A 16270-nucleotide genomic window follows, 5' to 3' on the forward strand; every position below is an offset into this window, starting at 1 on the left:
CAGGATAAAAGAGCGCGAGGGGAGCGGCGGAGACGCAGGATAAAAGAGCGCGAGGAGAGTGGCGGAGACACAGGACAAAAGTGAACGAGGACAGCGGCGGAGACGCAGGATAAAAGAGCGCGAGGAGAGCGGCGAAGACGCAGGATAAAAGAGCGCGAGGAGAGCGGCGGAGGCACAGGATAAAAGAGCGCGAGGAGAGCGGCGGAGGCACAGGATAAAAGAGCACGAGGAGAGCGTCGGAGGCACAGGATAAAAGAGCGCAAGGAGAGCGGCGGAGACACAGGATAAAAGAGCGCGAGGAGAGCAGCGGAAGCACAGGATAAAAGAGCGCGAGGAGAGCGGCGGAGACACAGGATAAAAGAGCGCGAGGAGAGCGGTGGAGATGCAGGATAAAAGTGAACGAGGAGAGCGGCGGATACCCAGGATAAAAGTGCGAGGAGAGCGACGGAGGCACAGGATAAAAGAGCGCGAGGAGAGCGGTGGAGGCACAGGATAAAAGAGCGCGAGGAGAGCGGTGGAGGCACAGGATAAAAGAGCGCGAGGAGAGCGGTGGAGACACAGGATAAAAGAGCGCGAGGAGAGCGGTGGAGGCACAGGATAAAAGAGCGCGAGGAGAGCGGTGGAGACGCAGGATAAAAGTGAATGAGGAAAGCAGCGGAGATGCAGGATAAAAGAGCGCGAGGAGAGTGGCGGAGACACAGGATGAAAGTGAACGAGGAGAGCGTCGGAGACACAGGATAAAAGAGCGCGAGGAGAGCGGCAGAGCCACAGGATAAAAAGAGCACGAGGAGAGTGGCGGAGACACAGGATAAAAGAGCGCGAGGAGAGTGGCGGAGACACAGGACACAGGATAAAAGAGCGCGTGGTGAGCGTCAGAGACGCAGGATAAAATAGCGCGAGGGGATTGGCGGAGACGCAGGATAAAAGAGCGCGAGGGGAACGGCGGAGACGCAGGATAAAAGAGCGTGAGGAGAGCAGCGGAGATGCAGGATAAAAGTGAACGAGGAGAGCGGCGGATACCCAGGATAAAAGAGTGCGAGGAGAGTGACGGTGGCACAGGATAAAAGAGCGCGAGGGGAGCGGCAGAGACACAGGATAAAAGAGCGCGAGGAGAGCAGCGGAGATGCAGGATAAAAGTGAACGAGGAGAGCGGCGGATACCCAGGATAAAAGAGTGCGAGGAGAGCGATGGAGGCACAGGTTAAAAGAGCGCGCGGAGAGCGGAGACACAGGATAAAAGAGCGCGAGGAGAGCGGAGGCGCAGGATAAAAGAGCGCGAGGGGAGCGGCGGAGACGCAGGATAAAAGAGCGTGAGGAGAGCAGCGGAGATGCAGGATGAAAGTGAACGAGGAGAGCGGCGGATACCCAGGATAAAAGAGCGCGAGGAGAGCGACGGTGGCACAGAATATAAGAGCGCCAGGGGAGCGGCGGAGACGCAGGATAAAAGAGCGCGAGAGGATCGGCGGAGACGCAGGATAAAAGAGCGCGAGGGGAGCGGCGGAGGCGCAGGATAAAAGAGCGCGAGGGGAGTGGCAGAGACGCAGGATAAAAGAGCGCGAGGAGAGCAGCGGAGATGCAGGATAAAAGTGAACGAGGAGAGCGGCGGAGCCACGGGATAAAAGAGTGCGAGGAGAGCGACGGTGGCACAGGATAAAAGAGAGCGAGGGGAGCGGCGGAGGCGCAGGATAAAAGAGCGCGAGGAGAGTAGCGGAGATGCAGGATAAAAGTGAATGAGGAGAGCAGCGGAGACACAGGATAAAAGAGCACGAGGAGAGCGGCGGAGACACAGGATAAAAGAGTGCGAGGGGAGCGGCGGAGACGCAGGATAAAAGAGCGCGAGGAGAGCTGCGGAGCCAGAGGATAAAAGAGCGCGAGGAGAGTGGCGGAGACGCAAGATAAAAGAGCGCGAGGAGAGTGGTGGAGACACAGGATAAAAGAGCGCGAGGAGAGTGGCGGAGACGCAGGATAAAAGAGCGCGAGGAGAGTGGTGGAGACGCAGGATAAAAGAGCGCGAGGAGAGCGGCGGAGATGCAAGATAAAAGTGAACAATCAGAGCGGCGGAGACGCAGGATAAAAGTGAATGAGGAAAGCAGCGGAGATGCAGGATAAAAGAGCGTGAGGAGAGCGGCGGAGACACAGGATAAAAGTGAACGAGGGGAGCGGCGGAGACACAGGATAAAATAGCGCGAGGAGAGCGGCAGAGCCACAGGATAGAAAGAGCATGAGGAGAGTGGCGGAGACACAGGATAAAAGAGCGCGAGGAGAGTGGCGGAGACACAGGATAAAAGAGCGTGAGGAGAGCGGAGACACAGTATAAAAGAGCGCGAGGAGAGCAGAGACACAGGATAAAAGAGCACGAGGAGAGCGGAGGCACAGGATAAAAGAGCGCGAGGAGAGCGGCAGAGACACAGGACACAGGATAAAAGAGCGCGAGGAGAGCGGCGGAGATACAGGACACAGGATAAAAGAGCGCGTGGTGAGCGGCGGAGACGCAGGATAAAAGAGCGCGAGGGGATCCGCGGAGACGCAGGATAAAAGAGCACGAGGGGAGCGGCGGAGGCACAGGATAAAAGAGTGCGAGGAGAGCGACGGTGGCACAGGATAAAAGAGCGCGAGGGGAGTGGCAGAGACGCAGGATAAAAGAGCGCGAGGAGAGCGGCGGAGACATAGGATAAAAGAGCGCGAGGAGAGTGGCGGAGACGCAGGATAAAAGAGCACGAGGAGAGTGGTGGAGACACAGGATAAAAGAGCGCGAGGAGAGCGGCGGAGATGCAAGATAAAAGTGAACAATCAGAGCGGCGGAGACGCAGGATAAAAGTGAATGAGGAAAGCAGCGGAGATGCAGGATAAAAGAGCGTGAGGAGAGCGGCGAGACACAGGATAAAAGTGAACGAGGAGAGCGGCGGAGACACAGGATAAAATAGCGCGAGGAGAGCGGCAGAGCCACAGGATAAAAAGAGCATGAGGAGAGTGGCGGAGACACAGGATAAAAGAGCGCGAGGAGAGTGGCGGAGACACAGGATAAAAGAGCGCGAGGAGAGCGGAGACACAGTATAAAAGAGCGCGAGGAGAGCAGAGACACAGGATAAAAGAGCGCGAGGAGAGCGGAGGCACAGGATAAAAGAGCGCAAGGAGAGCGGCGGAGACACAGGACACAGGATAAAAGAGCTCGAGGAGAGCGGCGGAGACACAGGACACAGGATAAAAGAGCGCGAGGAGAGCGGCGAAGACACAGGACACAGGATAAAAGAGCGCGTGGTGAGCGGCGGAGACGCAGGATAAAAGAGCGCGAGGGGATCGGCGGAGACGCAGGATAAAAGAGCGCGAGGGGAGCGGCGGAGGCACAGGATAAAAGAGTGCGAGGAAAGCGACGGTGGCACAGGATAAAAGAGCGCGCGGAGAGCGGAGACACAGGATAAAAGAGCGCGAGGAGAGCGGCGGAGACACAGGATAAAAGAGCGCGAGGAGAGCGGCAGAGCCACAGGATAAAAAGAGCATGAGGAGAGTGGCGGAGACACAGGATAAAAGAGTGCGAGGAGAGCGGAGACACAGGATAAAAGAGCGCGAGGAGAGCGGAGACACAGGATAAAAGAGCGCGAGGAGAGCGGAGGCACAGGATAAAAGAGTGCGAGGAGAGCGACGGAGGCACAGGATAAAAGAGCGCGCGGAGAGCGGAGACACAGGATAAAAGAGCGCGAGGAGAGCGGCGGAGACACAGGATAAAAGAGCGCGAGGAGAGCGGCAGAGCCACAGGATAAAAAGAGCATGAGGAGAGTGGCGGAGACACAGGATAAAAGAGTGCGAGGAGAGCGGAGACACAGGATAAAAGAGCGCGAGGAGAGCGGAGACACAGGATAAAAGAGCGCGAGGAGAGCGGCGGAGACGCAGGACACAGGATAAAAGAGCGCGTGGTGAGCGGCGGAGATGCAGGATAAAAGAGCGTGAGGGGATCGGCGGAGACACAGGATAAAAGAGCGCGAGGACAGCGGCGGAGACACAGGATAAAAGAGCGCGAGGGGAGCGGCGGAGACGCAGGATAAAAGAGCGCGAGGAGAGCGGCAGAGCCACAGGATAAAAGAGCGCGATGAGAGTGGCGAAGACACAGGATAAAAGTGAACGAGGAGAGTGGCAAGAGACGCAAGATAAAAGAGCGCGAGGAGAGCGGCAGAACCACTGGATAAAAGAGCGCGTGGAGAGTGGCAGAGACACAGGATAAAAGAGTGCGAGGAGAGCGGCGGAGGCACAGGATAAAAGAGCGCGAGGAGAGCAGAGACACAGGATAAAAGAGCACGAGGAGAGCAGCGGAGACGCAGGATAAAAGAGCGTGAGGAGAGCGGCGGAGACGCAGGATAAAAGAGCGCGAGGAGAGCGGCGGAGACGCAGGATAAAAGAGCACGAGGAGAGCGGCGGAGACGCAAGATAAAAGTGAACAATCAGAGCGGCGGAGTCACAGGATAAAAGTGAACGAGGAGAGCGTCGGAGACGCAGGATAAAAGAGCGTGAGGTGAGCGGCGGAGACGCAGGATAAACGAGCGTGAGGAGAGCGGCGGAGACGCAGGATAAAAGAGCGCGAGGGGATCGGCGGAGACGCAGGATAAAAGAGCGCGAGGGGAGCGGCGGAGGCGCAGGATAAAAGAGCGCGAGGGGAGCGGCGGAGACGCAGGATAAAAGAGCGTGAGGAGAGCGACGGTGGCACAGAATAAAAAAGCGCGAGGGGAGCGGCGGAGACGCAGAATAAAAGAGCGCGAGGGGATCGGCAGAGACGCAGGATAAAAGAGCGCGAGGGGAGTGGCGGAGATGCAGGATAAAAGAGCGCGAGGAGAGCAGCGGAGTTGCAGGATAAAAGTGAACGAGGAGAGTGGCAGAGACGCAGGATAAAAGAGCGCGAGGAGAGCGGCAGAACCACTGGATAAAAGAGCGCTAGGAGAGTGGCAGAGACACAGGATAAAAGAGCGCAAGGAGAGAGGAGACACAGGATAAAAGAGCGCGAGGAGAGCGGCGGAGTCACAGGATAGAGCGCGAGGAGAGCGGCGGAGACACAGGATAAAAGAGCGCGAGGAGAGCGGCGGAGGCACAGGTCAAAAGTGAAGTCACAGGAAAGCTGTGGCCTGATTGGTTAGTAGGAAATCTGCACCAAATTTGAAAAAAAATACTGCAAAGCTAATTAATAAATTAATTAACTAAGTAGAGATGGCTGGGCGGGTGATGTGCTCTAGCTGTATAATGTAGGAGCTGGCAGATCCCATTGCGAGCCGCAGTGACCATATCTGCAGCAAGTGTTGGTTGCTGGAGGAATTCCGGCTCAGAATTGATGAGCTGGAGTCCGAGCTCCGGATGCTGCGGCACATCCGGGAGGGGGAGAGTTACCTGGACGCTTTGTTTCAGGAGGCGGTCACACCGGGTAGATTAAGTACGTCAAATTCGGTCAGTGGTCAGGGTTAGCAAGGTGTGACTGCAAGTGAGGCAGGTAGAGGGATCCTGTGTTCAGGAACAGAGGAGCCTCAGCTCTTGACCTTGTCCAACAGGTACAATGTACTTGCTCCCTGTGTGGATGAGGAACAGGGCTGTAGGGAGGATGAGCCAGCTGACTACGGCACCGTGACACAGGAGGACATTTAAGAGGGGGGAGCAAAAAGACAAGTGGTAGTTGTAGGGGATTCTATAATTAGGGGAATTGATAGCATCCTTTGTAAGCAGGATCGAGAGTCCCACATGGTATGTTGCCTGCCCGGTGCCAGGGTGAGGGACATCTTTGGCCGGCTTGAAAGGATTTTGGAGAGGGAGGGGGGTGGGATCCAGTTGTTGTGGTCCACGTCAGGACAAATAACATAGGTAAGACTAGGAAAGAGGAACTGTTTGGGGATTTTCAGGAACTAGGAACTAAATAAAAGAACAGGTCCTCAAGGGTTATAATCTCCGGATTACTACCCGAGCCACGTGCAAATTGGCATAGGGACACGAGAATAAGGGAATGAAACATGTCGCTAAAGGAGTGGTGCGGGAAAGAGGGGTTCCATTTCGTGGGGCACTGGCACCAGTATTGGAACAGGAGGGATCTGTACCGTTGGGACGGTCTCCACCTGAACCGATCTGGGACCAATGTTCTAGTGAAAAGGGTAAATAGGGTGGTCAACAGGACTTTAAACTAGAAAGTGGGGGGAAGGGAAGGGTAAAACTCCAAGAAGTATGACTAATGGGAAACAAAGCAGCAGGTTAGTATGTGGGGGGTGGATCCAACTTCATGGAAAATTATGAAAAAACTGAAAAGGAAGGAGAGCCCAGGAGAGGCTATTAAAGTCTTCAGAACACAAAATAGGACAGTGTTTGGAAAGGGCTAGGAATCTAACTTCAAACACATCAGATAAAGGGATGACAATGAGAAGGGGGACGGGAAATACAGGACTGAAGGTGTTGTATCTGAATGCACGCAGTATACAAAATAAGGTAAATGAGTTTGTGGCGCAGATTGAAATTGCCAGGTATGATGTGGTGGGCATCGCGGAGACATGGCTGCAGTGGGATCAGGACTGGGAGCTAAATATCCAAGGATATACATCCTATCGAAAAGATAGGCAGGTTGGCAGAGTGGGTGGGTTGCTTTGTTAGTAAGAAATGAAATTAAATCGATAGCAAGAAACGATGTAGGGTCAGATAATGTCGAATCTGTGTGGGTAGAGTTGAGGAACCGCAACGGTAAAAAAAACCATAATGGGAGTTATGTACAGGCCTCCAAACAGTAGTCAGGATGTGGGGCACAAGATACACCAGGAGATAGAAAAGGCATGTAAGAAAGGCAAGGTTACAGTGACCATGGGAGATTTCAATATGCAGGTAGACTGGGAAAATCAGGTTGCTTAAGGTGAAGGAACCTTTAGGAGGAAGTGACCATAATATGATAGAATTTCCCCTGCAATTTGAGAGGAAAAAGCTGGAATCAGATGTAACGGTATTACAGTTGAATAAAGGTAACTACAGGGGCATGAGGGAGGAGCTGGCCAGAATTGACTGGGAGATGAGCCTAGCAGGAAAGACAGTGGAACAGCAATGGCAGGAGTTTCTGGGAGTAATTTGGGAGACACAACAAAGATTCATCCCTAGGAAGAAGAAGCATACTAAAGGGAGGACGAGGCAACCATGGCTGACAAGGGAAGTCAGGGACAGCATAAAAGCTAAAGAGAAAGCATACAATGCGGCGAAGAACAGTGGGAAGCCAGGGGATTGGGAAGCCTACAAAGACCAACAGAGGACAACTAAAAAAGAAATAAGGAGGGAGAAGATTAAATATGAGGGTAAACTAGCCAGTAATATAAAAGAAGATTGCAAGAGTTTTTTCAGATATATAAAGGGTAAGAGAGAGGCAAAAGTGGACATTGGGCCGCTGGAAAATGATGCTGGAGAAGTAATAATGGGGAACAAAGAAATGGCGGAGGAACTGAATAGGTACTTTGCGTCTGTCTTCACGGAGGAAGACACAAGTAACATCCCCAAAATTCAAGAGAGTCGGGGGGGGCAGAGGTGAGTATAGTGGCCATTACCAAGGAGAAGGTGCTAGGAAAACTGAAAGATCTGAAGGTGGATAAATCACCTGGACCAGATGGATTACACCCCTGAGTTCTGAAGGAGATAGCTGAAGAGATAGTGGAGGCGTTAGTGGTGATCTTTCAGGAATCACTGGAGTCAGGAAGGGACCCAGAGGACTGGAAAATCGCTAATGTAACTCCCCTGTTTAAGAATGGAGTGAGGCAAAAGACGGGAAATTAAAGGCCGACTAGCCTGACCTTGGTCATTGGTAAGATTTTAGAGTCCATTATTAAGGATGAGATTTCAGAATACTTGGAAGCGTATGGTAAAATCGGGCAAAGTCAGCATGGTTTCATCAAGGGGAGGACATGCCTGACAAATCTGTTAGAATTCTTTGAGGAGGTAACGAGCAGGTTAGACAAAGGAGAGCCAATGGGTGTTATCTACTTGGACTTCCAGAAGGCCTTTGACAAGGTGCCGCACAGGAGGTTGCTCAGTAAGATAAGAGCCCATGGTGTTAGAGGCAAGGTACTAGCATGGATAGAAGATTGGCTGTCTGGCAGGAGGCAGAGAGTGGGGATAAGGGGGTCCTTCTCAGGATGGCAGCCGGTGGCTAGTGGAGTTCCACAAGGGTCAGTGTTGGGACCACTTTTAATTTTATACATTAATGATCTAGATGAAGGAACTGAGGGCATCCTGGCTAAGTTTGCAGATGATACAAAGATAGGTGGAGGGACAGGTAGTATTGAGGAGGCGGGGAGGCTGCAGAAGGATTTGGGCAGGTTAGGAGAATGGGCAAAGAAGTGGCAGATGGAATACAACGTGGGGAAATGTGAGGTCATGCACTTTGGTAGGAAGAATAGAGGCATGGACTATTTTCTAAATGGGGAGAGAATTCAGAAATCTGGAGTGCAAAGGGACTTGGGAGTCCTAGTCCAGGATTCTCTTAAGGTTAACTTGCAGGTTGAGTCGGTATTAGGAAGGCAAATGCAATGTTGGCATTTATTTCGAGAGGACTAGAATGTAAAAGCAGGGATGTGCTGCTGAGGCTTTATAAGGCTCTGGTCAGACCACATTTAGAATATTGTGAGCAATTTTGGGCCCCGTATCTCAAGAAGGATGTGCTGGCCCTGGAGAGGGTCCAGAGGAGATTCACAAGAATGATCCCAGGAATGAAAGGCTTAACATATGAGGAACGTTTGAGGACTCTGGGTCTATACTCGATGGAGTTTAGAAGGATGAGGAGGGATCTGATTGAAACTTACAGAATACTGAAAGGCCTGGATAGAGTGGACGTGGGGAAGATGTTTCCATTAATAGGAGAGACTAGGACCCGAGGGCACAGCCTCAGAGTAAAGGGAAGAAGGAGAAACTTCTTTAGCCAGAGAGTGGTGAATCTATGGAATTCATTGCCACAGAAGGCTGTGGAGGCCAGGTCATTGAGTATATTTAAGACCGAGATAGACAGGTTCTTGATTGCTAAGGGGATCAAAGGTTACGGGGAGAAGGCGGGAGAATGGGTTGAGAAACTTATCAGCCATGATTGAATGGCGGAGCAGACTCGATGGGCCGAATGGCCTAATTTCTGTTCCTATGTCTTATAGTCTTATAAATCCAGAAGATATCAAAATCAGACAGTCACCAAGAAATCAAACAGGGTATTCTGAAGAAACTTCTTTACCCAAAGAATGGTGAGAATTTAGAACGTACTACCACAGGGAGTTGTTGAGGTGAACAGGCTAGATGCATTTATTGGGGAGCTAGATAAACACACAAGGGAGAAGGAAATAAAGGGTTATGCTGATAGTGTTAGATGAGGAAGTTTGGGAAGTGGCTTGAGTGGAACATAAACACTGAAATTGACTGATTAGGCTGAATGGTTTTTTTCACTCTATACTCTATGCACCATCAATTTCGCTCAAATAAAATGATTGTGGACAAATCCACCCACAGTGGGATGGCTTCTTCAGCTCCCTATGAATGGTGACATCATAAACAGACGCCAGGTGATTCACTACCTCATTAAATAATCATATATGCAGAACACATCTTCAGTAATGTCTTTCTCTTGAGCCTGGTAATAAACATGGGGCTTCTAAGTTGTGTTCGGAGAGTACTGCCTACTTCTGCAAAGCAAACATACTGAAATCATCTGATACATTAACCATTTTACTTACAGATTGGAAGGAACCTCACTGAGCAGCTTTAGTCTTTTAGGGTTGCTTAATCAATTGCTTAATTGATCTAAAAACCTTCCAAAAACTTACAATGAAATAATCTGTTACCACTCGAAATTAGTACATCAACCAACGCAACTGCAAGATTACTGTCACTAGCCATTTCGGTTCCCATTCCTACTCCCACTTTGTTTTTGGCCTTCTACATTGTTCCATGAAGCTCAACACATGTTCAAGAACAGCACTTCATCCTTCCATTAGGCACCATGGAGCCTTTTTTGTTAATATTGGCTCTAATAACTTTAGATCTTAACTATAGCTTCCAAGTTCTCTTTAGCAGGGAGTGTTGGTGAAATGAGTTAACAGATGCTGGCTTTTCTCCGAGCAATGGAAGGAATGCAACAGATTGCTGTTTTGCGTGGGGACCTTCTGTAGGAATACCATGTTGGTTGGGCATCATGTCAAGTGATGTCAACATACATTTTTCACCTCTCAGATTCCTGGGACGCTATATCCTTGGCTGCTACCCAAGTATTTGTCTTTCCATTTCCACCTTCCCAAGAGCAATTAGGGATGGGCAAAAAAATTGGCTTTCCAGGCAATACCCACATCCCATGAATGATTAGATTTTAAAAATCCCGAATCATTTAACACTTGCTTCAGGTATTCACATGTTTTCTGCATCTCATCAGTGGTTTTAATTTCTCTCACTACAACTCTTATTGTTCCAAGGTTATCAAAAATTCTGCAGATCAATTTTTTCACAAACGTTTTTTCTCCTTCCCTTTTAATTCTGTTTTAAAAGCCAGTCATCGGCAATATTCTTCTGTTTTATTATTTTCTTTTTTATTCATTCATGGGACGTGGGCTTTGCTGGCTGGGCCAGCATTTATTGCCCATCCCTAGTTGCCCTTGAGAAGGTGGTGGTGAGCTGCCTTCTTGAACCACTTCAGTCCATGTGGTGCAGGTACACCCGCAGTGCTGTTAGGAAGGATTTTGACTCAGCGTCAGTGAAGGAACGGCAATATATTTCCAGGTCGGGATGGTGAGTGACTTGGAAGGGATCTTCCAGGTGGAGGTGTTCCCATCTATCTGCTGCCCTTGTCCTTTTAGACGGTAGTGGTCGTGGGTTTGGAAGGTGCTGTCTCAGGAGCCTTGGTGAATTCCTGCAGTGCATCTTGTAGATGTTACAAACTACTGCTACTGTGCGTCAGTGGTGGAAGGAGTGAATGTTTATGGATGTGGTGCCAATCAAGCGGACTGCTTTGTCCTAGGCAGTGTCCAGCTTCTTCAGTGTTGTGGGAGCTGCACTCATCCAGGCAAGTGGGGAGTATTCCATCACATTCCTGACTTGTGCCTTGTAGATGGCGGGCAGGCTTTGAGAAGTCAGGAGGTGAGTCACTCGTCGCACGATTCCTAGCCTCTGACCTGCTCTTGTAGCCACAGTATTTATATAGCTAGTCCAGTTCAGTTTCTGGTCAATGGCAACCCTCAGGATGTTGAGAGTGGGGGATTCAGTGATGGTGATGCCATTGAACATCAAGGGGCGACGGTTGGATCCTCTCTTGTTGGAGATGATCATTGACTGACACTTGTGTGGCGCAAATGTTACTTGCCACTTGTCAGCCCAAGCTTGGATATTTTTCAAGTCTTGCTGCATTTGGACATGGACTGCTTCAGTATCTGAGGACTCGTGAATGGTGCTGAACATTGTGCAATCATCAGCAAACATCCCCACTTCTGACCTTATGATGGAAAGAAGGTCATTGATGAAGCAGCTGAAGATGGTTGGGCCTAGGACACTACTCCGAGGAACTCCTGCAGTGATGTCCTGGGGCTGAGATGACTGACCTCCAACAACCAAAACCATCTTCCTTTGTGCTGGGTATGACTCCAACCAGCGGAGAGTTTTCCCCCGATTCCCATCGACTCCAGTTTTGCTAGGGCTCCTTGATGCCACACTCGGTCAAATGCTGCCTTGATGTCAAGGGCAGTCACTCTCACCTTACCTCAGGAGTTCAGCTCTTTTGTCCATGTTTGAACCGAGGCTGTAATGAGGTCAGGAGCTGAGTGGCCCTGGCGGAACCCAAACTGGGCATCAGTGAGCATGTTATTGTTAAGCAAGTGCCGCTTGATAGCGCTGTTGGTGATCCCTTCCATTACTTTACTGATCATTGAGAGTAGACTGATGGAGCAGTAATTGGCCAGGTTGGATTTGTCCTGCTTTTTGTGTACAGGACAAACCTGGGCAATTTTCCACATACCCGGATAGATGCCAGTGTTGTAGCTGTACTGGAACAGCTTGGCTAGGGGTGCGGCATGTTCTGGAGCACAAGTCTTTAGTACTATTGCCGGAATATTGTCAGGCCTTTGCAGTATCCAGTGCCGTCAGCCGTTTCTTGATATCATATGGAGTGAATTGAATTGGTTGAAGACTGGCATCTGTGATGCTGGGGATCTCTGGAGGAAGCAGAGATGGATCATCCACTCGGCACTTCTGGCTGAATATTGTTATGAATGCTTCAGCCTTATCTTTTGCACCGATGTGCTGGGCTCCTCCATCATTGAAGATGGGGATATTTGTGGAGCCTCCTCCTCCAGTGAGTTGTTTAATTGTCCACCAACATTCACAAGTGGATGTGGCAGGACTGCAGAGCTCTGTCTTTCGCTTGCTGCTTATGCTGTTTGGCACGCAAGTAGTCCTGTTTTATAGCTTCACCAGGTTGACACCTCATTTTTAGGTATACCTGGTGCTGCTCCTGGCATGCCCTCCTGCACTCTTCATTGAACCAGGGTTGATCCTCATGCTTGATGGTAATGGTAGAGTGGAGGATATGCCGGGCCATGAGGTTATAGGTTGTGGTTGTATACAATTCTGCTGCTGCTGATGGCCCACAGCGCCTCATGGATGCCCAATCTAGAGTTGCTAGATCTGTTCAAAATCTATCCCATTTAACAGGTGGTAGTGACACACGATGGAGGGTATCCTCAATGTGAAGGCAGGACTTCGTCTCCACGACTGTGGTAATCACCCCTACCTCCTACTGTCATGGACAGATGCGTCTACGGCAGGCAGGTTGTTGAGGATGAGGTCAAGTATGTTTTGTTGGTTCCCTCACCACCTGCCGCTGTCTCAGTCTCGCAGCTATGTCATTTAGGACTCGGCCAGCTCGGTCAGTTGTGATGCTACCGAGCCTTCCCATCCAGAGTCCATTCTGCACCCTTTCCACCCTCAGTGCTTTCTCCAAGTGATGTTCAACATGGAGGAGCACTAATTCATCAGCTGAGGGAGGGTGGTAGGTGGTAATCAGCAGGAGGTTTCCTTGCCCATGTTTGACCTGATGCCATGAGACTTCATGGGGTCCGGAGTCAATGTTGAGGACTCCCAGGGCAACTCCCAGTATACCACTGTACCGCCACCTCTGCTAGGTCTGTCCTGCCGGTGGGACAGGACATACCCAGGGATTGTGATGGTGGTGTCTGGGACATTATCTGTAAGGTATGATTCCATGAGGATGACTATTGCTGTGGGTGTGGCTGGATTAGTCTGTGAGACAGGTCTCCCAGTTTTGGCACAAGCCCTCAGATGTTAGTAAGGAGGACTTGCCGTTGTTATTTCCGGTGCAGAGGTCGATGCCGGATGTCTTTGTGGTGGTTTGTTACAACTGAGTGAGTGGCTTGCTGGGCCATTTCAGAGTCAACCACATTGCTGTGGGACTGGAGTCATATGTAGGCCAGACCAGGTAAGGACAACAGATTTCCTTCCCTAAAGGACATTAGTGAACCAGGTGTTTTTTCTTTTTTAAAACCACAATTAGTGGTTTCATGGTCGTCATTGGACTTTTAATTCCAGGTTTTTTTTTATTGAATTCAAATTTCACCACTGCCATGGCGGGATTCGAACCCTGGTCCCCAGAGTATTACTCTGAGCCTCTGGATTACTAGTCCAGCGACAATACCATTACGCCATCGCCTCCCCCCAAATTAAGGGTTAATATGATGCTTAACTTTGCTGTACTCTTTACAAATGCCTTCTGAGACATTAAACAGATTGTTTATATTTTTGAAATCACATCACTGCAACAGGTGTGTACGGAACCAGATTTTAACAGTTCAAACTTCATGAAAATTAGAAACTACCAGCTCTATGGGCTTAAAGCTAACCTGGCTCGCCTTTGTCCCTTTCGATGTCTCTGTCCAATTTGTTACCTTCTCGCAAGAGTTTCAGCTTCTCTGGTCGTAAAGATTTCTCAGGGGGTTGCGCCTCGTCAGATTTCTTTCTATCTCCTTCAGCTAACATAAATTAACAAAGGAAAGAGAATATTTTACAGCGTCTTTCACAACATTTTTTTCCTTAGGTTTTATCAATTTAGATCAGGTATATCAAAATGCATGTGGACAAATTTATCCACAACTGGGGATAATTTCCATAGCTTCCTATGAGACTGTAAGTGGACATTAGAAGATTTACTCTGTTCACTATTTCTTGCAAAATCATAAATGCTGAAAAATCAGTACCAAGTTTTGTTGGCCAGCGTCTGTATCATAAACATACTGAAATAACTTGCTACATTAGTCCTTGTTAATAGCAGGGTGAGGTGCACATCAGTGAGCATGCTTAATTTCTTTTTATTTGTTCATGGGATGCGGGCGTCGCTGGCTAGGCCAGCATTTATCGCCCATCCCTAATTGCCCTTGTTAAGAGTACATTTGAGAGTCCTTACTGTTTAACTGTCACTTCATCAATCGCCAACCTGATCTAAATCCCCTCAAAGAATTAACTATGAATTAGCCCTGGACCCAGTCACCCAGGTATGACAGGACCGATGAGGATTTACCTGGTCTTGCTTGGACAGGGCCTCTGTCTGCAGCAGACATACTCCTCCATAACCAGGGGCTGTGGCTTTCCTTGGCCCCAGTCTGGGATTCACCTGATTACAAGCATATGGTGTGGCAAAAGTGGGATTAAGACTAGAATCCAGAAGGCATTTAGGTAACATTTGGATGAGGCAATTAGGCACTTAAATAATTCCATGTTGGAATTCTGGGGTGACTTGGAGTGAAAAAGTGCAGCAGGAACAAATGAACGAAAATAAGTGACTGGGCAATGCAGTGCAAGCATCTCAGCATGAAAACTGAGATAAGAGAGTCTTCCTGGTCAAGATACTTCAACATGGTCAGTGGCAGAGGTATGACAGGCCAATCTCAGCACTTATGGTAGGATCAAAGACTCATGGACGGTCATGACTCAAGCTTCTAACTGCTATCTTCGGGCTACTTTATATATGTTCTACTGGTATAGTTTCTGTAAATAAATTTGATTAGCTAATTCTGAAAATTGAACCAAAATCTGATGCATTGATAAAACCACCTTTTTGAGAGGTTCAGAAAGAAAATGTATAATAAGAAGTAATGATGCAAGTTTCTGTAAGTGCAGGGGCGGGGGCCAGAAAAAAAAAAATCAGGATTGCAGCTTCTGGTTTGTAGGATATGCACCCACCTACAAGTAGTTCGACAGACTGTTGCAAGAAGGAATGATTCAGTAAAATATCATGAGACCTATAGCATTCACTATCTTCAAGGGCAGAGCAGACTACAGCTTAGATGAACGTACTAGAATTACAGGGAAGTTATAAAGCATAAACAATCCAATCAGCCCAAAGTGACGGCGCTCACTACTGACCTTGAAGAAAGTTGCCCACATAAATCAAGCAAGCTCTTTCGCATGGATTTCACCTTTTTATTGCAAGGTTTTACGGATTATGTTTTAAATTGTCTCTTCAATTTAAGGTAAAATAGAGTAGTGAAGAGAGTCATGTAGTCTGCCGAATTCTGCCCAACAACAAGCCTGCGTGGCTTGGTTACTGGCGGGTTGTGGGGTTCAGGTTGGAGACTTACTGAGAGCAGGGTGCAAAATATTCACACCTGAAAAGAAAGGCAGGAGTAACTGAACTGACTTGAGAATGACTTCCTGTCTCAGATTTTTGGACAGAAACAGAGACAGAGAGGGAGGGAAAGGGAGAGCGAGCGAGTCTCACAAAGACCATGGCTATAGCCGACCTGGTCAGCAGAGAGAAAGTGGCTGCAGGTCCTCTACAAACGACCAGGCAGAATGCAGGAAGGATCAGGGTCTCTGGTTGAAATTAGCTAACTGGAGCTAGAGAGGTTGTTGAGCAATAACTATGATTTAGTACGTGTTAAAAATCTAGTTATGCCTCACAAAATAAGGTACAACTTCAAGGGTTTTTAACTGTGAGAATAACATAAAAAGTGGAAATCCACATCAATTCAGTGATATCTAAAAGTTTTCGCAAATGGAAATAACCAAGAGTGTACCCTGAGGGAGTGCAGAGAATCATCAATAGCAACTTTTAGTTTTCTACGTATAACTGTACATGTGCACACACCAGGAGTTGCTATCAGTTTTACAGATTAATGATGGTGAATGCTGACAGTCTCACCATCATGATAACACAAAATCCAGGTCATTGTGCTTATCCAGTTTCCATATTCCTTTATCCCTCTTTCCTTCAACCACTTATGTAACCTATACTCAATGTAACCTTATTATAA

General features: G+C 48.9%; 1 protein-coding gene across 4 annotated transcripts in view; it reads right to left on the reverse strand.

Moving 5' to 3' along the window:
- The window catches only part of LOC144696651 (tubby-related protein 3-like), a 152686-nt gene that overhangs the window by 59826 nt on the left and 76590 nt on the right, over positions 1-16270 (reverse strand). For 3 of the 4 annotated variants that reach the window (XM_078568202.1, XM_078568199.1, XM_078568200.1), the window contains one exon: positions 13862-13990. The exons of the other annotated variant lie outside the window; for it this stretch is intronic. In XM_078568202.1, coding sequence (XP_078424328.1) covers positions 13862-13990 — 129 coding nt within the window. The remainder of the gene's footprint in view (positions 1-13861; positions 13991-16270) is intronic. 4 annotated transcript variants of the gene reach the window in all.

Source organism: Cetorhinus maximus, chromosome 22 (genome assembly GCF_964194155.1).
Source record: "Cetorhinus maximus chromosome 22, sCetMax3.hap1.1, whole genome shotgun sequence".
NCBI classification, from domain to species: domain Eukaryota; kingdom Metazoa; phylum Chordata; class Chondrichthyes; order Lamniformes; family Cetorhinidae; genus Cetorhinus; species Cetorhinus maximus.